The sequence below is a fragment of the Malaya genurostris genome, chromosome 2 (genome assembly GCF_030247185.1).
Source record: "Malaya genurostris strain Urasoe2022 chromosome 2, Malgen_1.1, whole genome shotgun sequence".
NCBI classification, from domain to species: domain Eukaryota; kingdom Metazoa; phylum Arthropoda; class Insecta; order Diptera; family Culicidae; genus Malaya; species Malaya genurostris.
Genome location: NC_080571.1, coordinates 217,158,231 through 217,185,573, shown reverse-complemented (window position 1 = coordinate 217,185,573; position 27,343 = coordinate 217,158,231). Strand labels below are relative to the sequence as shown.

At 37.9% G+C, this 27,343-nt stretch overlaps 1 protein-coding gene across 5 annotated transcripts in view; it reads right to left on the bottom strand.

Annotated features, from left to right (window-relative positions):
- The window catches only part of LOC131427563 (dual specificity tyrosine-phosphorylation-regulated kinase 2), a 303,588-nt gene that overhangs the window by 88,773 nt on the left and 187,472 nt on the right, over positions 1 to 27,343 (bottom strand). For 4 of the 5 annotated variants that reach the window (XR_009229283.1, XR_009229284.1, XM_058590873.1 and 1 more), the window contains exon 2: positions 18,133 to 19,445. Coding sequence is in view for 3 of the 5 variants with exons in the window: in XM_058590873.1 (XP_058446856.1) it covers positions 18,133 to 18,150 (18 nt within the window). In the remaining 2 variants the exon portion in view is untranslated. Of the gene's footprint in view, positions 1 to 18,132; positions 19,451 to 27,343 lie in introns of all 5 variants that reach the window. The other variant, XM_058590874.1, reaches the window with a different exon arrangement.

Below are 27,343 nucleotides of genomic sequence, written 5' to 3'. Positions count from 1 at the left end.
TATGAGATACTACAAGTGCGATAGGAGCTGGCTAAATGACCCACCAGAGGTGTAGCCGGAAAAGAAGTGGCCTTGCCGTGACAAGAAAATTTGTCATGATTACAATGTTGCTTTTGAACACGGAAATTAACCCACTGCACTTGAGCAAATAAAATAAAATGCTTTCATCGAGCAGTTGAGAGCCGGGGGAAGAAAATGTAATCATAGACAAGCAACTGCGGTTAATTTCAGGCTGCATACAGAAATGCTACGAGCTTACTTGAAACATTACTCAGCCATAGGAATTTGATTAAGTGAACAAAGAAATGCCTTCTAATCTCAGTCAATATATTAACTACAATGAACCAGTGCAGGCGCGTAGCCAGAGAAAATTTTCGGGGGGGGGGGGGTTTAGAACATGGTGATAAATCAACACATGTACAATTTATATCACAATGTTTCCCATGGGTTATAATTTTTTGTTTCGGGGGGGGTTTGAACCCCTAAAACCCCCCCCTGTGTACGCGCCTGAACCAGTGACAAGTGATTTCTCATTATTCTCTCTTACAGACCCATTGCAATTCGCACGTGTTCACAGCAAACCACAATTTGTAACACCAGACCCCCTGTCTGATGTGCATTGCCGCGGCTCAACAATCCACCGCTGAATGTCCAACGCCGTGTAATATCTACATATCTTGCCGCCCGATGTTCAAGCCACGGCCAGCCGCTACGGTCAACCTACGGTGAAGAGTTCAGCTGTGTTATGTAAGAAAGTGCATAGCCGTAATAAGCTGTTGCATGTTGTTGTCGCTGCTTGGCCGGTAACCCCCATTTGCTTGTAAAAGCCGCCGGTGATCAATGACCCGCCAAAGCCCGTCACACACTTCCCAGAGTTCCCGGCCGCTGCGGCCCCGACGGACGACGGACCACGGAATAAATACTTGATAAAGCATAAAAATTACATGCACGGATTGGCACTGATTTTGGACCTGCTCGCAAGCAGCAAACAGCACAGAAAAGTTGATTAGTGCATTTCTGGGTGCATAAATGGGAGTCGTCTACCGTTGCAACAGCTGTGCTTTTGACCGATTTTGCACTTTTGCCTTCATGCAAACTTCCTCTCTACGGTGGTGCGGCTTAACGTGGTGGTGTCTCAAAAAGTACACACAACAGCAATCCGATGATAACACGCCGAGTCAGCTGCCTTACTTTGCATTGGCTTTGTGTTGGACCCCACTGCAATTGTGCATAGGTCGATCCAGCTTGGAGCTCTCCATTACTTTGTTACTCGGTACGGCGCGGCGGCGGAAAATGGTTATTTCCATCTATTGACTGTTAACAAAGTTATTCTGAACAAAGAATGTGAGACTTTGTTGATGGTTAAGTGAGAATGATATTGTGAAGCAGCAGAAGATTTAATTTTTCAATTCCTGCCGGTCATATTTGGACAATACACGTATCCTGGATGAGGAAATGAAAATGTCAAATAGAGACTTGATGTATTAATAAACGTTATGTAAATGTACCATGGATGAAAGTAAAATATTTTCAAAAGCATTAACGCTTGCAGTCATAAACTATTTGTTAGCATTAACTTTGGTAAAATGCTGTTACATAGCTAGTTGAATTTATAATAGCTATCAGCTATCAGCATTTGCCAAAAAAATTACAATACATATATTTTCCACAGCAGATTTTTATGGAAATGAAAACCTATATACGTTTCATGTGTTTGCTTTTTAATCGTGCGCCGGTAATAATCTGAATAGACATTAAGATTGTCCCAGAAAGTATGGACGCACTTTGATTTCGCTGTAAATAATTCACAAGAGTTAGATATTCTAATTTTATTCGATATACTGATAATATTAGACTACAACAACAGAATGTTATTCTCAACATTTGCTACTTAGCCATTGTAGACTAGCTGGCGCACCTTTTTGCCAACGTTCCTCATTAAATTCCTTACAGACTTCTTGGCGACAAGTTTTGACACTTTTTTTTCTATCTTTTTCGAACTGTTGAATGGTTTCGGTTGCCGAGACATGTTTCCTAAGATGTGACTTCGTTAATTCCCAAAATTCCTCAATTGGTCGAAGTTGTGGGCAATTTGGTGGATTCTTGTCTTTTGGGAAGAAAGTGACATTTTTGTTAGTATACCATTCTACTGTTGATTTCGAGTAGTGGCAAGAAGCAAGATCTGGTCAGAAGACAACAGGATCCTTGTGGATTCGTATCATGGGTAGAAGTCGTTTTTGTAAACATTCCTTGATGTATATTTCGCTGTTCATTGGAGCAGTGGTGATGAAGGGTTTCGAAATCTTACCACAGCTACAAATTGCTTGCCAGACCATAGCTTTCTTACCAAATTTTTCGACTTCAATCGATGTCTAGGACTGGTTTAACACTTGCCTTCTCGCACCGTATAATATTGTGGTCCCGGCAAGGATTTGTAATCGAGTTTCACGTAGGTTTCGTCATCCATGATTTTGCAGTTCAAATTTCCAGCAAGAATCGTATTGTACAGCTTTCGAACCCTCGGCCTGATCAATGCTTCTTGTTTCGGACTACGTTTTTCTTTTTTCTGCTTCTTATAGGTTCGAAGTTTCAAACGTTCTTTAGCGCGAAGAACATTTGACTTCGAAGTGCCCACATTTCGAACTGAGACCTCCTTCTTTTGCTCGAACGCCTTCAGTATACTTTTATCCAACTGAGGGTTAGCAGGACCTTTTTTTCGACTCGTTTCCGGGTTATCCTCAAAGGTGTTGTCCTCACCGAACTTCCTGATTGCATTTCGCACGGCTTTTTCACTTACTCCTTCCATTTTTGCTATCTTTCTCAGTGACAGTCCGCGTTCTGTGCACCATTTGTACACAATTTTTCGACGTTGTTTGGCTGAAAGTCTACGCATTTCGAAACAAGCTAATGAAAACGAATAAACAACTGCACAAGTGGTTAGAGAAGAGTGTGGACGCAGCCATAAAAATTGACAGATTCTGAACCATTGCGAAATGGCAGCGGTTTTTGGTTGCATCCATACTTTCTGGGACAGTCTTTATTTGAATCAAGATTACAAGTCGTATCCTTTTTGACATGAATATGACTTACTTTACTATGGGGCGCCTTTTCAAAATTTACCCTCTGGGAGAGTGATATGTTTTTGATCATGAATATCTCTTGTTTCATCCAACGTATCAACATAATTTTTGCTACATGCCATCGGAAATATGATCAGCAATTCATTATAAAATTTTCAGTTGTATGACATAACCACAAATAATTCAAATTTGAAGTTTTGTGAAATGTATCATCAAAGATTTGTCTTTCTCGTACCCGCAAGAACGGTTTTGAGATAGTAAGCGGCATTTAATTTCTGCGTTACCTTACCAACTGGGTAGCTTGATAACACTTCATAACATTTGATATAATTCATTCATTCTATCCTGCGTAGTTGAAGTAAAACAAGTAGATCTTAAGCACTTCATTTTGGTTGGTTCCAGAATCCATTTATAGGTGTTACGAAGTGTTACATGTGATATTTTTTTTAAATTATAAGTGTTACGAAGCATTACATGGGGTATTTTTTTGCAAGTTATAGGTATTACGTAGCGTTAAATGCGTTACTTTTTTGTAGGTTATAGATGTTACGAAGCGTTACATGCGTTACTTTTTTATAAGTTATAGTTATAGTTTATAAGTTACGAAGCTTTACGTGTGCTACTCATTTGTTTTTTATAGGTGTTACGAAGTGTGACATGCGTTCATTTTTGTATGTTATAGATGTTACGAAGCGTTTCATGCGCTACTTTTTTATAAGTTATAGGCGTTATGTAGTGTTACACGCGTTTCTTTTTTATTTGTTATAGATGCAACGTAACGTTACATGTGTTACTTTGTGAATTATAGATGTTACGTAGCGTTACACGCGTTCCTTTTTTATGTTAGAAGTGCTACGTAGCGATACATGGGTTACTTTTTTTTAAATGTTAAAGATGTTACGAAGCGTTACATGCATTACTTATTTTGTTTGTTATATCAGGTGTACAACTTTGCTTCCGCCGTTTTCCGATAGGTGGCTGTACCGGCTGAGGCTGGTCAAAACACATAGATGATAATGCCTTTAAAGTGAGTGTGTACAGTGCCTAACGAATTGTCATCGCCGTTTCAGTGACAGTTGTTCTTGTTTTCGTATTATTCACGCTCGAAAATGTCTGTTTATGTGCCCAATTCTCGCCATTTGCGGGAAGTTTTACTTTCCTGTTACAATTCGAAAAAAATGCAGCTGAAGCGCATCGAATGCTTTCAGAAACTTACGGTAATGCTGCTCTGAGTAAAAGAACGTGTCGGGAGTGGTTTCAACTTTTTAAAAATGGTGATTTCGATGTCGAAGACAAACATGATGGTGGAAGAGGAAAAACCTTCAAAGATGAATAACAATTTACTACGAGCTCTTAAAAACGGGTGAAACCATCACAGGAAATCGCTTTTTTGTACATTAGAGGTGTTACGAAGTGTTAAATGCGTTACTTTTTTATACGTTATAGGTGTTACGTAGCATTACATGCGTTACTTTTTTGAACGTTAACGCGTTATATGCGTTATTTTTTGTAAGTTATAGATGTTACGAAGCGTTACATATGTTTCTTTTTTGTACGTTAGAGGTTTGTGAGTTAGACGTGTTACGTAGCGTTACACGCGTTTCTTTTTTGTTTGTTACAGGTGTCACGTAGCGTTACATGCGTTCCTTTTTTATATGTTTTAGGTGTTACGAAGGGGGGTCATGCGTAACTGTTTTGTATGTTATAGGTGTAACGTAGCGTTACATGCGTTACATTTTCTAAGTTGTAGATGTTACGAAGCGTTACACTGGTTAGTCTTCTGTGTGCTATAAATGTTTCGAAGCGTTACATGCGCTCCTTTTTGCCTTTTTCTATAGAAAGGTATTAGAATTGCTGGAAAACCGACTTTCGAACGGAGCATCGGAGACCCATAGTGTTATATACCATTCGACTCAGTTCGACGAGATCGGAAAATGTCTGTGTGTACACTTTTAGAAGATATTTGAACGCGCTCAATTTTCTCAGAGATGGCTGAACCGATTTTAACAAACTTAGACTCGTTTGAAAGCTACTGTCGGGCCATTGATCAAGTTCAAAGATCAAACGGTTGTGACTTTTGGTTCCGGAGATATGATTGCATAAGTGACGTAACCGACAAAACGCGTTGTATTTATACGCGCTCAATTTTCTCAGAGATGGCTGAACCGATTTTAACAAACTAGGGCTCGTTTGAAAGCTACTATCGGTCCATTGATCAAGTTCAAAGGTCAAATGGCTGTGACTTTTGGTTCCAGAGATATAATGGTATAAGTGACGTAACCGACAAAACACGTTGATTTTTACCACTCTTATTTTAGGATCACCTCTAATTTCGTAAAGCGCTATTGTTCAATAGTTTAAGCACCTCGAAAATGTCCTCATGAAAAATTTGAGCTAAATCGGACATGCGTAAGGAGTACTGCCCGGCGATTAAGGTTTGAAAATTATCGATCTTGAAAAGGCACCATATGGGGGGAGTACATGAAATTTATAAAATCGAAAATTTTGTTTGATGCCGAAACTCTTAAAACTGCATGAAACGTCGAGATTTAGTGTCATCTAAAAAAAGGTGGATTAGGAAGGGTATTTTGTATGTAAATGATCAGTTCTTGAATATAGTAACAGGTTCAGAATTCAAATCAATACAGAATCAAACATGTAATTCCACAGATTTCAGTTTTAAATGGAGAAGAAATATTCTTCTGTTCCTGCGTTGTACAATCGTGGGAAATAGCATCAATATTGTGGAGCATCGAAATGATAGTTAATTATAGGTTTTTTTCAGTCTGCATCATTTTTCGCAATGAATTACTACGATATTTCCTTGCTGTGCTATTAGCAAAGCGGCATTTTGCATATTGATATTTTACGCCATTCGCAGTTTACGCAGTGTTGGCGTGGGAAAAACTACGGCGGGATTTATTTTGTGCACCGTTCACAGTGTGAGTTTCGCTTCAAACAAAAACAGTTACATCAGCATTCAGCTGCTGGCCGTTCGCATTGGAGCCAAATACACCGAAAAGTGAACAACGACGTAGAAAATGTTTCCAAAAGAGCTATAAGAAATGTTCTACTGTTGAAATATGTAAATCGAAAATGGAAATAATAAATTTGGTGAACCGTTTATAATGCGAACTTCGCACCAGCATTCAGCTGCTTTGCATTTGATGAAAATGCATTGTGTGTATTGGTATGAATGCGTTTCGTTGACTTTATCACTTTATACTTTAATGATTTTATTGATCATTACATCTGAATCATTTGGAAATTATTTCTATTCACGTCAATTCGGTTTTGTCTCTGACATTACCCACCCTCAATTTTTGACGAGAATAACATATTTTGGACCAAAATTTCTTCTCTGATAGAGTTTTGCATGATTACCAACTCGTCACTGATAAACTCGTACGCTTTTTTCGTAAGTAGTACGGGTTGGCGGTTCAATGCATAGGGCACTGGTCTTACAAGATAGCTGTCGTATGTTCGAGCACCGACCTGTAGCTATCCTTAGTGTCAGTAGGATCGTAGTACCAGCCGTGAGGAGTGGATGTCCAGCTATCAGCTATTTGGAACAATAATTTGAAGACCACATAGCGATACGGACTGTTTTCTATTGGATAGTCGTGCTGGTGTCTACTATCGCGAAATGAGACTAGATTTATCTCATTAAAATGATGGACTGTGTACTGTGTTCAAGCAAAATCTACGCGATTCTGAGTATTTTTGACAGTTAGACAGCTTTAAAGGCACTCATTTTGAATGATTCACGGTCGAGTTTAGTGATCACATGTAGAACTCAAATCAAACCTCAGTATTTTAAACACGGTTTATTTCTTCTTATAGGTAGCCGGCCATTCTGCTATTAAGGGAAATCAATGGGCTGATAATTTGGCAAGAGCTTGTGTAACGAATGACTTGCTTGGACCAGAACCAGCTTTATCACTGTCAACAAGATGGATAAAGCACAAAATTCGTTCTTCCAGCTAATGTCGAAGCTTGCAAATTTTGCACTTAGACAAAAGCTTATTGACCAGACCTAAATCTGAAAATGTCCAAAAATCTGGTGCACATTTTTCCAAGAACCATTGCAGTATTCTGGTCAGAGCTATTGCAAACTCAACAATCACAAAGCGACTGTTCAGCGAGGTGAGTATTATTTGTGTGAAGTAGATTACGATTCTTCATGTTATTTGATACGTAGTTTCCCTGCATTGATGTAACTTCATATTCGAGATTTTGGTTCTCCATACGTTGTTGAATCTGTGTATGGTGATCTATAATTGATGCATATTTTATCTTTTTTCACCCGATGTTGCAAGGATCTATAATCAGAAGGATGATGAACCCTAAATAGTTTTGCAGAATGTTTGGCATCGCTCATGTGCAGGCGCGTTTAAAGAAGGGGGTTTTCGGGGTTCAAACCCCCTCCGAAACTAGAGAAATTATTAGATTATAAAATCTCTTCTTTTTAAATATTTAAATCAAATAAAAATTAAATAATTTCCGAAAAAAGGTTTTAAAACCAAAAACTTTTGATGTAAGTATATAAATATTTATATTCGTATAAAAATTTATCAACATTTTCGGAAACACCGAAATTACGTCAGCTTTTAAATATTTCGAATTGTTCTACACTATTCCGGGAATGCAGAATAGTGTCGCTTTTATAGAATCTCTAAATTCTTTGAAGGGATGAAGATTTTGTTACATGGTAATTTTGGCACCAGCATTCTTTTGGAGATGAAAAATGGTATATATTTGTATTTTTATTTTGTACTAATACACCTGCTCCAAAAACTGTGCAATTCCTTGCCATCTTGGAACCACCGACGTACAGACTTATCATTCCTTTTCCATTAGGAGAACTGGACTGCATGGAACGGAATGTCAATCTTGATTCGTATGTTTGCCGAAAATAAATTCAATTCGATCTAAACTGATATAGTTCTAGGATACTTTCAATTTTAGATACATTTCTAAAAAGTTAAATAAATAGAATTTTGTAGTTTATAAAAATCGTACAGCTGAATTTCAATGGGTCGTCAACTCTCTGTCGTCATTTAAAAGCGCAGCCAACAATGCATTTATCAGACTATGATAAACCGACTTTTTTTTATTGCTGACGACATCAGATAAAGTTTGTGTACGCAAAATATCACCGTTACCGTATATTTCCTTTTAACTGGTGAGTCACAGTTTTTAAATGTAATCGTTAAATGGATTGAATTTGTGGGGAACTCATACCAAAGTTTTGCATAACACAGCAGTATTTATATGTCGCAACCTATTTGGGTAATTCAAATTTTAGCCTGTTAGGAAGTTAGTTATGTTTTTGCCAAATCAAGCCTTCGTTTTACATAGTATATATGAGGCAATAGTCGCCTTCAATCAGTCATAGCAACTCTACGATGTGGATTTTCAATTTCCTTTCATAGTATGCGGATGGCCTTAGCACCGTGAGGATCATTAGCGAGTTCGATTGACATTGAACGAGTGCATGGCATTTTTGTTTCGATTGTTTCCTGCGATCGGTTTAAAATATGTTCGATCCCGAACCATGCAAAACAGAAATGGCAGATAATTGTTTGCCCACACATTCATTTTGGCCGTCTGTGCTGGAAATTGAATTATCTTTTTTTTTGTTTTCCTCCATCGAAGCCGCGACTACCGCGCACTGCGGCAATTAGCAAAAATGCCTAGCGAAATTAGTTTGGCTAACCTTTGTTACGTAATAACGGCGGAACTACGGCCAAGGCAGTCACTTCGACTAAGCAAGATAAGTAAATCTATGAAGTCGTTGCAGGAAAAAAAACATCATTAACCAACTTAAGATCATAAAACTCATTCCTCGTCTGTGGCTCTGTTGTAGTCATAATAATCGTAAAACTGATAGCATATGCAGTAAAATTTCTCATCAGCAAGTAACTGCCTTTCTGCATCGAACTCTGAAAATGGTTTTCCAAAGTGTAGCAGCATTTATAGAAAAGGTCTCGACTCCGTCAGCGTCAGCTTCACCAGTTTGTCAGGATTGAATTATAAAGTTGGGATCCAGCTTGCGACAGGGCTGCAAAATTTTACGACCTAACCTAATAGCGTTAGTCTTTACAGGCTAATGAAGTGAAAGTGTGTAGGTGATATGAAATAATTTTCTTCGACCGATGATGTGTACATTTTGTTTCAAAGGCGTTGAATGGTCTAGATTACTAGTATATATGCATACTAAAATCTAATCAGTTATGACAGCTCGAACGTATTCAATTCTTATATGCTTTAGAACTGAGTGTTATAAGCTATGTCAGTGTATCAATTGTATCAACCGAGGGTTTGTTACTTGCGACTCGCGAGTCACGTGTGGCTCTTTGGATGTTTACTTGAAAATTTTTACAGTATTTGGCAGATTTTCACCGAAAGTTCCACAATTGAATTGACTACAAAGTGTTCGGTAACACGGATGATTCCGTAAATGTAATGTATATTCTGATTATTTGTATCAGCAAAAATTTAGAGCGTATTTCATTTTTTGAATATATTACGCCTAAACATCAATGCTAAAAAAAACTACAAGGATCAGCCCCATGCAGGCCCGTGCGCAGGAATCATCCATGGGGGGGGTTTCAAGGGGAGAGAGGGTGTCCAAAATGCGAAAAGGCGCCCCATCCACTATATCGACAATGTAAAAAGGGGGGGGGGTGGCGGGGGGGTTATTATGTCAGTTTATAAATAGATAATAAATTGACAAAAAATATGAATTGTCAAGTTATTTGCACTTTAATATAATAAGTACTCCATTGTTCATGAAACTTAATTTAAAAAAAATTCTTCATGGGGGGGGGGGGTTAAAACCCCCAAAACCCCCCCCTGCGCACGGGCCTGGCCCCATGGGGTTGTTCGAGCCGTTGATGTGGAACAAGGCAACCAAAATTTCTAATGATCTACAATCAAATAGTTCAATCAATCGTCACAGTTGAATTCGCAAATGCACGAGAGACTGCTTAGATTGATCTTTATTAGGAACCAAAACCGAACACGTGAACCCAGAATATACTCTATTTGTCGTGATTCGTATTTGTTTTGTAGCCGACGAAATTACATCAATAGCCCAAATGTATGCAATTATATGTTTGTTCACTCTAGCGATACGGATATTGATATTTAAGCTTCTTTTCGCCAAGCTTGTGTTCAAGTTTTGTATTCAAGCAGTTATTTTTATAGCGTTTCTCTACCATTACTACAATTCTGCGATTGCGATTGAAACGATAAACTTTTTCTCATTATCAATCGAGTTCATCTTATATAAATTGGAAGTTAATTTTATGCACTCCAAATTTACCCTGCGGTAGTTGTCAATTTCTCAGGCGAAACGACATAACATAGAATTTCATCCGAACTCGCATGACACAAGATCAGAGCATACCAGTTAAAGCTTCAAATCGTTTTATGGCACTTTTTGTCTTGCTGTCTAGCAACAACCTACCTCTAGCATAGTACGCGTAGGACTGAAACGTTAGCTGTGTATGTGTGTAAAGTATTATTTATTCATTATTTGTTGTGTGTTTTATACAATGTTTGTTTTACATTTTAAGTGATTTGGCCCTTTGGCCCTACATCTTCAATGAAATTAAGTACATGTAATACATGGTGTTTGTAGTTTAGTCTGTTCATGAAAATTTAAGTTTGTGTCTTAACACATTGTTAATGGAAGATAATTTAAATTGAAATTTCCTACCTACTTATATCTAACCTAATCTAACCTAAACCTAAAACATTCAATCTTTGAATGATTGGTATTTCTGAGGTTGAGCACCTCTCTCCAAATTTTACAGTTTGATGTTCGAAACGTTGTTCTAGGGTATCCAGGGAAGCCAACTCATGCACTTCACTGGTTCTCGTCCAAGGGGGCAGATTTAGGATCATTTTTAGAATTTTATTTTGAACTCGCTGGAGCTTTACCTTGTGTGCTCGTGCACAACCCCGCCAAACGGGGACTGCGTATTCGATTGCGGGGTAGATGATTCGTTTGTAGACAGCCATCCGATTCTTCAGGCACAGTTTTGATGTTCTACATATCAACGGGTACAGAGACCTGATGAGTATGTTACATTTGATGATAATTTTTTCAACATGTGACCTGAAGATCAGATGTCTGTCATACGTTAGTCTTAGATAGACCACTTCGTCGGACCACTGCACGTCAGCGCCACCGAACCGAATTCTGCATTCGTCAGACGGAACAAGTCTAGTCGATCTCGAATGCGGAAACAGGATGACCTGAGTTTTCGCCGCGTTGATTACAATTTTCCAGTTGGTGAAATATTCATTTAGAGCATCCAGACCCCTCTGCAATTTGTTCTTCAGAGTACTGACGACTCGCCCATCATAAAGGATGGCCGTATCGTCAGCAAACTGTGACAAGACACCACCCCCCGGGAGAGGTGGGATGTCTGATGTGAAAATATTATACAGAATGGGACCCAGGATACTTCCTTGGGGCACACCAGCAGGGATGGAAAATTCGTTCGATTGAACATTTTGCAGAGAGACCTGGAAAGCTCTATTTGAAAGATAACTTTTTATGATCTTAATAAGATACATCGGAAAATTGTATCGATGAAGCTTGTACAACAGGCCATCGTGCCACACATTGTCGAACACTTTTTCGATGTCCAAGATCGCCATTGCTGTCGTCTTGGAAATCGACTTGTTCCGTCGAATGATGTTTGATACTCTAGTGAGCTGATGGATGGTGGATCTTCCTTTCCGGAACACAAACTGATAAAACGTTAGCTATAATTTTGCTTCTATTTATAGCTTCGCGTGCTTCCAACAGCTTTACTTTTGCATCGATTGACCTATCAGAGCGATGCTTTCCCTTTGATATATCGCTTACTCCTTCAAAACCGTCGACTATGGCAGGGAAATCCAGTATGCCGGAGATTTTTTTGCAGACAAAATAGGACACTGCTAGCTATTAATCAACATTTCAATGATACACAATTAAAAATACATGCCTATGAACATTCAAATCAATACGTAGAAATATTTCCAATCAAATGGTGACATAATATTAATAATTTATATAAAATTGACTAAGCTGTAATTGTTCAAAACCTGACCACATTTCTACGTGTATTTTTCCTTGAGTTTCTAATTTGCACCCCTATATAGAAAACCAAAATGTGTTCCACAATAATACAATCGAAAAATATGTTAGGTGCTGAAAATGATCGACGTAATTCAAGCAATGGATTTCCCTGCCATAGTCGATGATGCAAATGGCCAATATTTTGAAAACTACCTTATTGAAATCCTCAACATTCAATTCAAATACTATTTATTGCACAGTTCAAACCAAATCAAACTGTACAGAATTAAAGTATTCTGAATTAAAAGTGGGATCATAACTCGAACTACTCTGCACTGACAGAACTCTGACGGTTCCTTTCGCCTTTCTCATAGTATCATATATGCAATCACAGTGAAAACCGACTTTTCGAGAAAACGCAAAATGTCTGTAGGTGTTTTTATGAGTGTGTATGTATGTGTGTATGTAACTTGTTTTCGCACTAACTTTTCTCGGAGATGAATTGACCAGTTTTCATAAACTTAGATTCAAATGAATGGTTTTATGGTTCCATTCAAAATGTCTGAATATTGTTTGAATCCGACTTCCGGCTTCGGAATCATGGGTTCGGAAATGTGTAAAAAATGTGAAAATAACTTTTCTGAGAGATGGCGTATCGATTTTTACAAACTTAGAAAGATCTTATGATCCTTTACAAAACTTCTGAAGTTTATCTGGATTTGACATTTGCAACCGGAATTATAGGGTAAATTGTGTAAAAAAATTTCTACCATCACTTGAAGGGGCAAAACGAAACACGTAAAATAAATCTAAATCGGTCTCAAAACTAGCCCAAGTCATTATCAGTAGAAGGCCAAACGAACCGATTTCGGTTATTTTGTCAAGAATCGAAGAAAATTATTTTCAAGAATACCACAGTGTTAAATAAAATAGTATGACTCATATGAGAAAGGCAGCCTAAAACAGGTTTATTTATTGCTTCTTTTCTGCTCTTTGTCAAACTCGTAAGCAGGGTTAGCAATTATGCCGATGTTCAAGAAAGTTCCATAGAAAAACTATTTTTTTCGGCAACCATGTTTGTGAAAAAAGGGTGTGATCAAGAAATTGTGTCAAAAGTTCGGCTTTGGATGAAACCTGCAATATTTTTGGTTATAGAATATTTTGTGGCTCTTTGAAAACATTAAAATTTTGTAAATTGTATGTTTCGGCTCCTCCTAAGCCTGCATTGGTTTAAATGATTTATTGCCAATTTTGGTGCGGAACTTATTTTTTCAAAGTGTAATGAATTGACACATTTCCATTACCGAAATCTGTAAATAGATATACAATTCATACGATAAATCGGAATAGTCACCGATTACGGTAAAAATCATACCGTCCGTATGGCAAAATTATCTTTGAATAATCAAACTTCTGTAGATACTGATTGTCGTGGAAACTGACTGTCAAACAGTCATTAAAAATTTCCGTACCTGTCTTTATATTAATCAAACAAAACAAATATTTGAGGGTTTGTCGAATGGATTAAGGTACAGGTGCACAAGTTTTCGAAACATTTTTATTTTTATGGGAGAGGGAGTGTAGAAAGTGGCGTTAAATTGAAGGATCGTGACAGAATTTATCTAATTTGACGAAAATCAACACTTTTTGAAGTCCAGAGAAACATTTTAGCATACCTTAAATATGATTATATAGGGGGTGTATGTAGCAAGTGCCTCTAAAAAGTGGGGTGTAGTGTTTGTAACGGCATAATTTCGAAACTACTAAACGAATTGCTAACACACTTGGGAAATATATATCTTACTCTTTAGAGAAGGCCATAAGGGTATTTTCATAGGTAAAGGAGTGTAGCAAGTGTCCTTAAATCGGGTTCATGAAAAAATGTATCTAATTTGACGAGAAGCAAGTGTGTAGAGTGTAGCAAGAGTCCTTAACAGAGGGGGCCATGAAAAAAATATGACGAGAATTCATACTTTTTAAAGAACATAGATACTTTATGCACAATTTAGAGATGTTTATAAGGGTATTCGTGGGGGAAGGGGGTTGTAAAAAATGTCCCTAAAGGCGTAACGTCCCGGATTGGTGGTTCAATGCATAGGACACTGGTCTTACAAGCCAGTTGTCGTATGTTCGAGCCCCGACCTGGAAGGACTCTTAGTGTCAGTAGGATATATTGAGTGGATCCAAAAATGGTGATTTAATGTGAAATGTATGAGGAGGAGAAAGAGGTTTTAAAGGATAAATTATTTGTATGATCGACCATAGCTCCAAAACAACTCTATAGATTATTACCTTGCTTGGCACAAGTAATTCTTGCTGTTCATAGGTTGCTATAAGGGATACTTTAAGGAGGAGGTGGGTTATAGTAAGTGTTTGCTAACAGGCGAAATATCTCTAATTTTGCGAAATCGAGAGTTTATGATAGGCACAGATATTTATTACAACTAAGAGATGATCCGTAAGGATATTTTTACACGTGAAAAGATAGCAAGCGTCTCTCTAAAGAAGCTCTAAGTTCAATTGTTTGTGAATATCCAAATAATTTCATAACAACTTAGTAAATTATCACCAAATTTGGTACAGGTACCTTTTGCAATCCTGAGTTGGTAATAAGGGTATTTTTTATTTTCTTGGCAAGATCAGATTTCTATTGAACAAAAGGATGAAGTTTGTAGCATGTGCCTCTAAAAGGGGTGTTTATTGTAAAATTTATCGTATTTAGATTTAGATTAGGAGAAGGAGGTCTTAAAAATCAATTTTCATCTCCCCCCATCGACACTTTTTGGCAAGCACAGAAACTTTTTGCACTACTCATAGGGCAGAGAACTGTAATAAGTTCACTAACAAAAGGGGAGTTCGATGTAAAATTTATTCTACGAGAAACGATATTTCTGGACTAATTTATTTGATGCGGGTGCGACCAATTAATAATGATTCAAATCAAAAGATGGCTTTTCGGTCAATTGGTTTATCATTAAAACATTTATTTTTTGTTACCGGCCACAGTTTCGAAGGTTATACTTTCATCTTCAGGGCAAAATAAATATTTTTCGTCAAGTATGGTATAACATTTAAAATAGTTGGTTGAAAAATGGCTATTCTACAACAAGCACTTCCCACACCCATTGGCCGTTAACGAAAAATAAATGTATTGACAAGGAACCAATTGACCAAAAAGCCATGTGTTGATTTGAAACTCCTTGACTAATACAGATACTACTTTCACTTCAAAATGGATTATAAGGTTATTCTGAGGGAGAGGGAGTGTAGCAAGTGCCTCAAACATGGGAAGTATAGAGTAAAATTGATTCGATTTTACAAATAAAATGGTACTTCTTGACCAGTACTGCATATTTCCAGCAATTGAGTGAGGGTCACAAAAATATTCACTAGAAAGAGGGAGAATAAGTATTCTAAACAAAGGGAGGTACCATTGATCTGATTTGACGAATAAATCATACAATCAATGTGCATTTTTTAAGTAACCGGAGATGGAAGATGCCCAAATCTTCAACAGCAGAAATGCGTTTAACTGGAATAGCCATCACAGAGTATTCAAGTACGATCGGGAATTGCGATCGTGAAAAAGTAAATGCACTGCATTTTTTTATGTTTATACTCATACCGTTTCTGTCACACCAGTCAATAACTTTGTCAACGTCCATTTGTAAGGCACAGCAATCCACAAGGCTAGTAATGATGCTACTAGCACTTTGAAATCGTCTGCATACATTGCTGTAGGCGACGATAATTCTCTAAAGAGGTCATTCACGAACAGTGCAAAAAGTAGTGGTCCTAGGTGGCTTCCTTGGATGTTGAAAGGATCAGAAAGAATAGATCCTACACGAACTGAGGTCATGCGTTTTGTGAGATACGAAAAAATCCAATCAGTCAGCCAGTCGGGGAAACCACTGCGCCTCAATTTTGTTCAAGGAGTGTATCGAAAATAAGCTATCCACATACATTTGTGTTGTGCGCATGTATTTGTGATGGTTTTTTTATGCTCAGATCACAGCATGCTGTGCGTTTGGCTGTCAGCTTTCGTTTGTTTACTTTTTTGTGCGGTTGAAATTCTGCGTTTTCAAAATACGCGAGTATTGAAAAGGATGTGAGAATTATGGTTCTGGACACATGGCTAAGTGTGAAGGGTATTACTATGCGAAAATTGGCGAAACGATTTGGAATTCATCATGCCAGTGTTAAAACCAACATTAATAAGTTTAAGGAGCACTGTTCTTTGGATAAGCTACCAAGAAGAGGCAGAAAACCCGGTTCTTCCAACCCAAAACTGGACCTGAAAGTTGTATCTCTAATCATGAAGAACAAATCTATGTCTATACGTGATTTGACAAAAAAAGCAGGAACGAGTGTCGGAATGATCCAGCATATCAAGAGGTGAAAACACCTGAAGTCCTACATGAAGCAGAAAATCTAGAAATAAAGTGTAGAACAGAAGAATCGAAGAGCAACAAGGGCCCGGAAATTGTATTCGCGTCTTTTGCAGTGTCCGGATACATGCGTTTTGATGGACAATGAGATTTATGTAAAGGAGGACTCAAAAACCCTTCCAGGTCCACAATACTTTACTGTCGTCGTTGGGGAGGATATGAGCGATGCGGACAGTGAAATTCGTGAAGGAATAACTTAAATTTCATTCGGTATTCATTATGCTCAAGTTTAAACTCGTACAATAAAGGATCAATTTTTAGTTTGAATAAAATATCGTTTTTTATCATAATTTGAAAGAAAAATTTGTGTATAGCTTATTTTCGATACACTCCTTATTGTGAGCAGATGGGGAACACAATCGAAAGCTTTCGAAAAATCGACGTACAACGCATCAACTTGTTGTCGTCGTTCATCATATTAGTCGTTGTTGATCGTTTTCTGCCAAAGCCACGCTGATCAGTGTTGATATTGTACTTTACTACGTTTCGAAAACTTTTGGTAAGCAACTCAGAATGGAAATGCCTCTGTAGTTATCGACGTTATGAACGTTACCAGTTTTATGAATAGGAACGATTACAGCTTCTTTCCACTTCGCCGGAAAATAACTCTCAGCTAAGGAACGATTGAAAAGCAGTGATGTAGGTAAAGCTAAAGCAGAAGAACATTCTTTTATAAGTGAATGTGGCAATCCCTCCTATTCTGGTCCTTTCGATCCATTGACACGTTGCACATTTGTATACACTGAACACAATCGCTGGTAAGTTCAGATTATACATCAGGTACGATTCTGTCAAAGGTGGTGAGTTATTACTTAGCACACTTTGAGAAAAAAGGACGCGAATAGGTTTGCTGAATCCAAAGCTGCTGTAGATTAGTGATTTCCGTAGAAAACATTTCCAGGAATTCCACGAGAAGACGTTTTATTCCGAACATAAAACCAAAACTGTTTTGGATCAGATTTGAAATTACTTTCCCCTCGAGAAATATAAATCCGAGTTTACTCGTTTCTGTGGAAAATATCCGAAAGCATAATCGTAAGTTGAAAATGTGTGTTGTTTTTTAAAAGCTGAAATTCAGAATATGAATCAAAAGAAAACAAACACAACAAAATTACCGAATCAATCGTTAAATTTACACATAGAATTTCCATTTACAGTTTACAATTTACGGTAGTTGTTTGACAATTCAGCAAAAAAAAAAAATATTACGGAACAATCGGTAACAATTCGGCTGTAATTATCTGTATCCATATGGCATGTGCGAAACGCAAAAAAAAAACGTGAACTATCATTTAGCCTGTGTTGATCTTGTAGCTCTTGGGCCATCGCTCGGAGTAGTTAAAACAAACAAAAGAACAAAAACAGCACAAGGACTCCGGAGTGGCAATCTAAATTAATAAATCATTAATAATTGCATCACATTCGATCACACTGCATAGCAATGCAAATTAGCTGCAACCCGCGAGGAGGAAGCGCACACGTAGGTAGTCAGTAAACTCCACTACTTCTGCAAGATACTTACTGGTCCACGATCCAACATGATTGCAGTTTTGCAGCGATGGCGTGCAGGTTTACTAACTGGCTAAGGTGCAGCTTAAACCTAAGTAAAACTGCTTCTTATTCTGTTTTTTTCTCGCTTTTCTGTAGGTTGTGCCGTAGTATAGCGCTAGCTAGCTAGTTACTAGTGATTAGCTTGTAATGTCTACGGGAAGCAACAGTATTTGGTTGAAGTAACGCCACAAATCACGCAGCAAATTGAGCACATTTAATTTCTTCTTGCAGTGTGTTGTGTGTAAATTTCTTATCTTCTATTCTTTTTTTACTTGTGAAGGGGCAAAAACTTCTTGCCTAACCCACTCCGATGCGATTCCACCTACTAAGGTTACACTCGACCCTCTTTTATTTGTATATTTTTTTTCGCTTCCCACAGCAAACTCCAAGCAAGCAGTAATATTTACTTGCTTACACCGAACAAAAATAATTTGCTACTTATCAAACACTTTTTTGATTGCACATACAGGCTTGAGAAATAGAGAGCAGGGAGGATTTGATTTACTCTAGATGCAATTATTGATCGCTTTCTCAGTCTTTCACATTAGCATTAGCAACGGTGCTTTTAGGCTTTATACTCTTTTTTTCTCTTTTTATTCACTTCTATTTGGCTACACTCTGGAATAATTTTTTGGATCAATTTTACACCGGAACTTTTGCACTTTTCGTTCTGCTTTTACCTTAATCTAGCTACAGCAGAAGTTAATTGATTGACTTGTTTTCTTCTGGTGCGATGAGAACACAGGCGAAACAAAACAAAACTGCAAGTCTGAAATTCAGAACACTCGCGCGCGATCAAATCAAATTTGCTTGTTTTAGTCAAGTTTCGACCGCTTGTCGTGATTACCACTTTGTTGAACCCGCTAGTCACGATCGGTTATCGCGTAGCCGCGTATCACGAGCGCTTCGGAACAGATCAGCTGTGCAACAACTCCGATTGACGGCTTGAGGCTGACTGTTGGCTGAAGCAAAAACCCTCGACGGTTTTCGATACGCGCGAGTGTGCTATGCTGCCTCGGCTGTCAGTTGGCTCACTTGCTCACTCTCGCGCAGCAGCAGCAGCAGCAGCTGTTTGGTTTGGTTTGGGTGGCAGTCACTAGCTCCCTGTCACTACTACCAAACATACGTGCTAACACTAGTGCCTGGGTCGTTCCGGTCGCAAGGGGAGCCGCTGTTGCATCGAATCAGGGGGCCCAACCGGTTTACGCTCTTGATGTTCTTCGGGGCACACGTGCTGCTCATGGATATCTCTGGAGCATGAGTCGTACGTATTCTGGCTAATTTCTGTCCTGGCACACACGGTTGGCGGCAGCCGGAGGAAGCATGAAACGAGAAAGAGAGAAAAAGAAAAACAACTTTGGTGAGGCGCATTGCAGGGTCAAAGGCAAGGAAAGGAGGGTGCATCGATTGAAATGTGCATTACGGTGAGCAACGTGGAGTGTGCGATACACGAACCAAAGTTTGTTCAGTTCCTGGTTCTACACCAACGGAGTGATAAAAATCAGCTGCTACATGCCAACGCGTTTATTTTGTTTATTTTTCGAACTGTTCTTTTGATATGTGATAGCTACTATATGTATTCAATATTCTGACATCGAACAACAGATAAACACCGAATGCTCAGTTCGGTTGAATTTTGGAGAGAATCGGTTAACCCGAAGGAAAAAGTTTGTTTGTTTCGATAAAGTTGCAAAATCATAAAAAAATCGAATAGTGACTATCATAAAATGCAGTTTGACAATGTGAACCCGAGAAATAGTTGTACTTTCACATCAATACAATTTTTCTCGGATGCGGTATCTCAATAGTTTTTGAATGGCCAATTCAATACTGTATAATCCAATTATCGTATGATAATTTTATTCACCTTGAAGCAAATCTTGTGAAATACTATTCAGTTACATTCAAGAGAAGCAAAATAATATCCAGAAGAGAGAAGTTCCCATTCACCACTTCCGTTATCGCTGTCATGATTAAAACATCATGAAACTAACCATTGTAACCCATTGTAACCCAACTATGAAAATCCATCATGGTCGTAAAGTGCGTTAATTTTGAAATTATTTTATTCGAAACACGAGACTCCACTTATTTTTTATCGCTTTGAACCTTCTGAAAGTGACAATGTCATAAATTGTGTTATAGATTAATTAATTGGTAAAAAAATGACATTGGTGTACTTTATTCGGAGAAATCTAGGTACATATATATAAATGCAGAGATCATTCTTTGTAATCGCATCAAGTAAGAACGGATGGACGGATTTACATGATTCTTTTTTTGTTTGATCAGTTTTTATACCCACCGGGTTCGTGCATCAAAAAAATTAGGTATACTTGCCGGAAAGGTGAGGATAATCAATAAAGTTGTTTTATATGGACAAAGCAAATTTCCTTTGAAAAAATCGCCTATGCTTGTTAGATCATTTATAGGTGTTTGGCGCATAACGAGTTGCATAAGTGTTTGGCCGACGAAGAAAAGAATACTAGATCGTCGAAAAAATCGTTTGGCACGCTATGAGTTATTTTGTGTGGAAATTCCCCATACATACTTGATTCATGTGATTTGTCATTTCGAGTAACGTGCTTAATTGGGTATTAAAATTATTGCTTACTAATGTCGTTTTCGCTTGAGAAAACTGAAACTGACCCAGGGTAGTTTCATCAAACACTTTAAATTAAGTCTTTAGGTTTTGCACTTACCAACGGGGATCTGAGCAAACCTGATATAAAAACCAGGTTCGAAACTGACCTGATCTTCAGTTCAACAATGTTGCTCGGAACTAGCTTCAAACAAAAGGTTCGACAGCAGTTAGGGTAGGTTTAGGTTTAAAATCAAATGAAAACGACATAAATGACTGGCGGAATGTATATGACTGGTCTAGAAATACCGCTGAGGGCAGGAGAAAAAGGCGGGTGGGTAATGTCAGAGACATAACTGGATGTCGTGAATACGAAAACAACTGACATGTTCCTTAACACTTCCGAATATCAATTAGTTGATCAATTGTATGAATTATGCAAGCATTCCCTTTTCCACATTTTTCGCAAAAACAAAGAAGGCTTCACTTGATCTCGATTACTGTGAATTTCACACAGCGAAAAGTGCACAAATCTAACCAAACTGTTCTGGATTTGCACTAAACTGAGGATATTTCCTTTCGATTTGTGAACAACAAATCCTAATAGTTCTTCAGAAAACTTTTAGAGCCATTAGAACTCAATTTTTGTTAGGAGCTTTCTTTTACCTGATTTCGTTTGTAGCTTTTTCACTAATGGGCGGTCCTAACGGCTATAAAAATAGCCGCATACAGAATTATAATGTCGATTATTTCATTTCGGATTTGCATAATTTAGTGAAAGAAACTATCAATATGCTGTAGGGATTCGTTTCTAGCATTCAGAAGGACCAAATTGAGGAACTCACTATGATTTTCACCACTTTTCGGATCATTTTTCTCGAACGATTTGTTGTATAGCAGCAGATATTTTGTTCTCTTCCTCAGAACGCGTTCTGATTGGCTGGTGTTGACATGGGTCGAATAAGACAGGTTTTTCAATAGTGTACTATTGAAATACTTCAATGCTTTTGCTATACATGTTTAGGTTGAAAAATTTCGATTCTATTGGTAGTTGTATTATATAAATCCTTCCACAGATCACTGAGATATGAGCTTTCAAAATACGAGAAAGACAAACGCGCCTTATGAATTATCCTCTTTGATACCCGTTTATACCAAACATTTCAGAAAAGTGAATTTTGAACTATTTGAGATTATGTCACATAATTGAAAATTTTATCATGAAATTGTGATCATATTTCCGATGGCATGTAGCAAAAATTATGTTGATTCGTTAGATACAACAAGAGATATTCACGATCAAAAACTTATCACTCTCTCAGAGGGTAAATTTTGAAAAGGCACCCCATAGTAAAGTAAGTCGTATTCACGACAAAAATTCTGATATCGTTCACCAGTTGATGGATTGTGTGGAATGAAGTCAGATGAATAATATTGGTCATTGGACGATAGCTATCAAATACCGTAGAATATGTTTGATTATGAACTTATAATACCATTTAATAAAGGTCTTAGGAAGGTCCTCGCCTAACTACATCCAAACCTCCATTTACGTAATAATCGGGGGTTCGTAAATCGAATTATGACGTAGAAAAAGTTTACGTTACTTGGAATTTTCAACGTAAAACAAGTTAACGTTATTTGAAATTTTCAACACAAAAAATGTTTTCCTTATACATATGTCTTAATGGATATGTATAATATAATGTATAATTTTGCAAAGAAAATGAAAAACTGGAGCAGATGGCTATTCCATCTTGGAATTCAGAATCACCTTAAATGTCGTTCTCCTACATCTTTTTATCTAATCCGTTCCGGAAATCATTTCGGATTTTCAAAGAATATCAATAAACCGGAAGTCGCCATCTTGGAATTCAGAATCACCTCAAACATCGATATCTACTCTTCAAATCCGTTCCGAAAATACCCATATTGTAGTCATTTCCATGGAATATAAACGAGCCGGAAATCATTTTCATCAGTAAAAAAAGATTACGTTATTTTTTTATTTTTTTTTTCTCCATAAATACGTTTATTTCTTAAGGCAGTTTACATAAGTTTTTCTTCGCCGTAGCATCACTTTTACATAATATTCTTATCCTAATTTAATTCTAACATAGTCACAACGTTTTGAATTTATTAAAACATATTCTCTTATAGCTTAAATATCATCTTAGGTAACTCGTCATTAATTATGAAATCTACTCGGAAATATTATTTGAACCAAACGATTAACTTCTATAAATTATAAAATAAGCTGTTATTTTCAGACATTTTGTTGATAATTTCATAAACTGTTTCGAGTTTGTTTGTATCATTACATAATTTTTATTCTAATTTAGCTATTGGTTGAACTCATGGACGCAGCTGGGATCAGAACTAAGTCTTAAAAGGGGCCTTTATTAAATTGAAACTCCAATTTTCTTTATGAAATGATAAATAAGTTTCATGTATGAAAGGTCACGACAAGCAAGAATGTCTCGAACTGGGATATTGGATAGTCTACCTTGGGTACGCAAAGAATTTATTAGTTGAGATCTGACATCACGATACTCCACGCATGTCCAAACGACATGATCAATATCCCGATAACCTTCTCCGCAAGCACAATGATTAGTCTCGGAGAGCCCAATTCGAAGGAGATGTGCATCTAACGTGTAGTGATTGGACATGAGTCTGGACATCACACGAATGAAATCCCTACTCACATCCAGTCCCCTGAACCATGCCTTTGTCGATATTTTCGGAATAATTGAGTGCATCCAACGACCCAGATCATCTCTATCCCAAGATGCTTGCCAGCTGGCAAGTGTTCTTTGGCGAGACGAGCTATAGAATTCGTTGAAAGCAATCGGTCGCTCATAAATTTCACCCTCAATAGCACCACGTTTGGCTAAAATATCGGCTCTTTCATTGCCAGGAATGGAGCAATGAGCCGGGACCCAGACTATAGTGATTAGATAATTATTGTTCAATATGCCGTTCAGACACTGTTTTATTTTACCCAAGAAAAACGGTTCATTTTTGCCAGCAGCGATTGAGCGAATGGCTTCAATTGCACTCAGACTATCTGTGAAGAGGAAATAATGGTTTGGAGATAATGTGACGATTACACTCAAACTATAATGAACTGCTGCTAGCTCTGCTATATAAACAGATGCAGGTTCTTGAAGCCTAAATGAGGCCGAAACATTATTGTTGAACATACCAAACCCTGTCGCTTCTTCAATTCGCGATCCGTCCGTATAAAACATTTTCTCAGAGTCAATATGCCTGAACTTACTTGAAAATATTTTTGGGATTTCCGTCGAGCGTAGATGATCCGGGATTCCACGCACTTCACGCTGCATGGATGTATCGAAAAATAAAGTTGAGTCAGGGGCACTTAGGATGCTGACACGGATAGGAATATATCTTGAAGGGTTGATTTCCTGTGACATATGGTTAAAATATACTGTCATAAATTTTGTTTGAGATCGAAGCTCGACTAGTCGTTCGAAATTATTAATTACCATGGGATTCAGCACCTCACATCTTATTAGCAGGCGTGATGAAAGCTCCCAAAATCGATCTTTTAATGGAAGAACTCCCGCCAGAACTTCAAGACTCATTGTATGTGTCGAATGCATGCAGCCTAAGGCAATTCGCAAACAACGGTACTGAATTCGCTCAAGTTTGATAATATGAGAGTTTGCAGCGGAACGAAAACAAACGCATCCATATTCCATCACTGAAAGTATCGTTGTTTGATACAATTTTATTAGATCTTGCGGATGAGAACCCCACCAAGATCCTGTTATTGTTCGAAGAAAATTTACTCTTTGTTGGCATTTCGTTATCAGATACCTAATGTGTCCTCCCCACGTGCATTTGGAATCGAACCACACCCCGAGGTATTTAAAAGTTAAAACCTGTTGGATCATTCTTCCCATCATATGGAGCTGAAGCTGCGCGGGATCATGCTTTCTTGAAAAGACGACTAACTCTGTTTTCTCCGCAGAGAATTCGATACCAAGATGAACAGCCCAAACGGACAAGTTATCTAAGGTATCTTGCAATGGTTTATGCAGATCAATAGCTTTGGGCCCAGTAACTGAAACCACGCCATCATCTGCCAATTGTCTTAGTGTACATGGGGTTACTAGACAGCTGTCAATGTCATTCACGTAAAAATTATAGAGGAGCGGACTGAGGCATGAGCCTTGCGGGAGACCCATGTAGCTAATTCTGAATGTTGCCAAATCGCCATGTGAAAAATACATGCACTTCTCTGACAAAAGGTTGTGCAAATAATTATTTATAACCGCTGGAAGTCCATGTTGGTGGAGCTTGTCTGAAAGAACATCAATGGAAACTGAATCAAATGCTCCTTTAATGTCTAAAAATACAGATGCCATTTGTTGCTTTTGAGCGAAGGCAATTTGGATGTCAGACGAAAGTAATGCAAGGCAATCATTCGTCCCTTTATTTCTACGGAAGCCAAACTGAGTATCTGACAACAAACCGTTCGTCTCGACCCAAGTGTCGAGACGTCGTAGAATAATTTTTTCGAACAATTTACTGATGCAGGACAACATCGCAATGGGTCTATATGAGTTGTGATTGGAAGCTGGTTTCCCCGGCTTTTGAATGGCGATAACTTTCACTTGTCTCCAGTCAGGTGGAACAATATTTTGCTCAAGAAACTTGTTGAACAATTCCAACAAACGTCTTTTTGCGAGGTCGGGCAGATTCTTCACCAAGTTGAATTTAATTCTGTCCAACCCAGGGGCGTTATTGTTACAAGACAAGAGTGCTATAGAAAATTCCATCATTGAAAATGGGTTATTAATAAAACCATTATTTGGAGGAGATTCCCGTATAATGCTCTGCGTAGGAACAGAATCTGGGCAAACTTTCCTAGCAAAGTCAAATATCCATCGGTTCGAGTATTCATCACTCTCATTGCCCACGTTACGATTCCTCATTCGTCTGGCCGTATTCCAAAGAGTGCTCATTGAGGTTTCTCTTGACAAACCTTCGACAAAATGTCTCCAATAGCTACATTTTTGGCTCGAAGTATGCTCTTGTACTTGGTTTCTAAAACCATAAGTTTTTCAAAATTCTGAGGAGTTCCTCCTCCCCGTTTTAGAAACGTCTTGCAAGCATTTTGTTTTGCGAGTTTAGCCTCTGAGCACTCTTTGTCCCACCAGGGGTTGGGAGGCCTTCTGTTAGTCGTTGGCCCAGTAAAGCGTTTAGTTTGGGATTGTTCTGCGGCCTCCAGAATCGAACAAACGAGGAAGTCATATTCTTCAAGTGGGGGGAGCTCTTCCATTGAATTCAAAATACTAGAGATTCTACTTTGGTATTTAATCCAGTCGATATTTTTTGTCAAATCATATGGAATACTAGCTGAATTAGCAATACATTTGTTACAGCTAATTGAGATGATGATTGGTAAATGATCGCTACCGTGTAAATCAGGCAATATTTTCCAGGTGCAATCTAGTCGAATTGATGTTGAGCAAAGAGATAGATCTAATGCACTTGGGCGTGCAGGAGGTCTTGGGATCCGTGTCATGCTACCCATATTTAATACCGTCATGCTAAAATTGTCACAAATGTTTTGTATTAAAGATGATCTGCTATCATTGTAAACGGAACCCCACATCATTCCGTGCGAATTTAAATCCCCCAGAATCAATCGTGGAGCAGGAAGGGCTTCAACCATTTCATTAAGCTGTCGCTGTCCAACTTGTGCTTTTGGAGGAATATAAACCGAAGCTATGCAAATATCTTTGCCTTTAATGTTTATTTGGCAAGCAACAACTTCTATACTAGAAGTTGAAGGGATGTTTAATCTATAAAAGGAACAGCATTTCTTCATTCCCAAAAGCACTCCACCATACGGAGAGTCTCTATCGAGACGTATAATGTTAAAATCATTAAAATTTAAAGCTATGTTTGAAGTAAGCCATGTTTCGCATAAAGCAAATACATCACATTTTTGACTATGCAATAAAATTTTAAATGAATCAAGTTTTGGCATGATGCTTCGACAATTCCACTGCAGGACAGTGATTGTATCATTTGCGGCGGGTGATAAATTATCCATCAAAAGATACAAAACCTGAGACAATTGGCCATTGAGCTGATAACTGCTTCAAAAAATTTCTAGCTATTGGAAGGAATGCCATTATGAGGGTCTTTAAGGGTTCAGATATATTGAATGCTGAGAAAATCCATTCAACAATTTCCGAAAACTTCAGTAATCCTGTTGGTGGCTGTGAAATGGAGCCCACTGGATTATTATCTTTTTCTGTACTAGATCCTGGATTGGTTTGTGAATTTGACAAACCAGGAAGCACAGTCTTTGGTTTTGACTTTTTTTGTTTAACACGGGGATCTTTTTTTGAAGATGAAACTTTAGGTGTCTTTTTTGGTAATTTGGAAGAAGACTTCTTTCTCTTAACTGACCCTTGGGTAGTGATAAACGAATTACCTTCACTATTTTCGTCAGAGTCAGAGTCCTCTGGTTCCTCTAGATTTGAAAACCCGTTTTCGGTTTCCAAAGGGGGGACATCAATGACCGTTTTAAGCATTTCTGCATATGTGCGCTTAG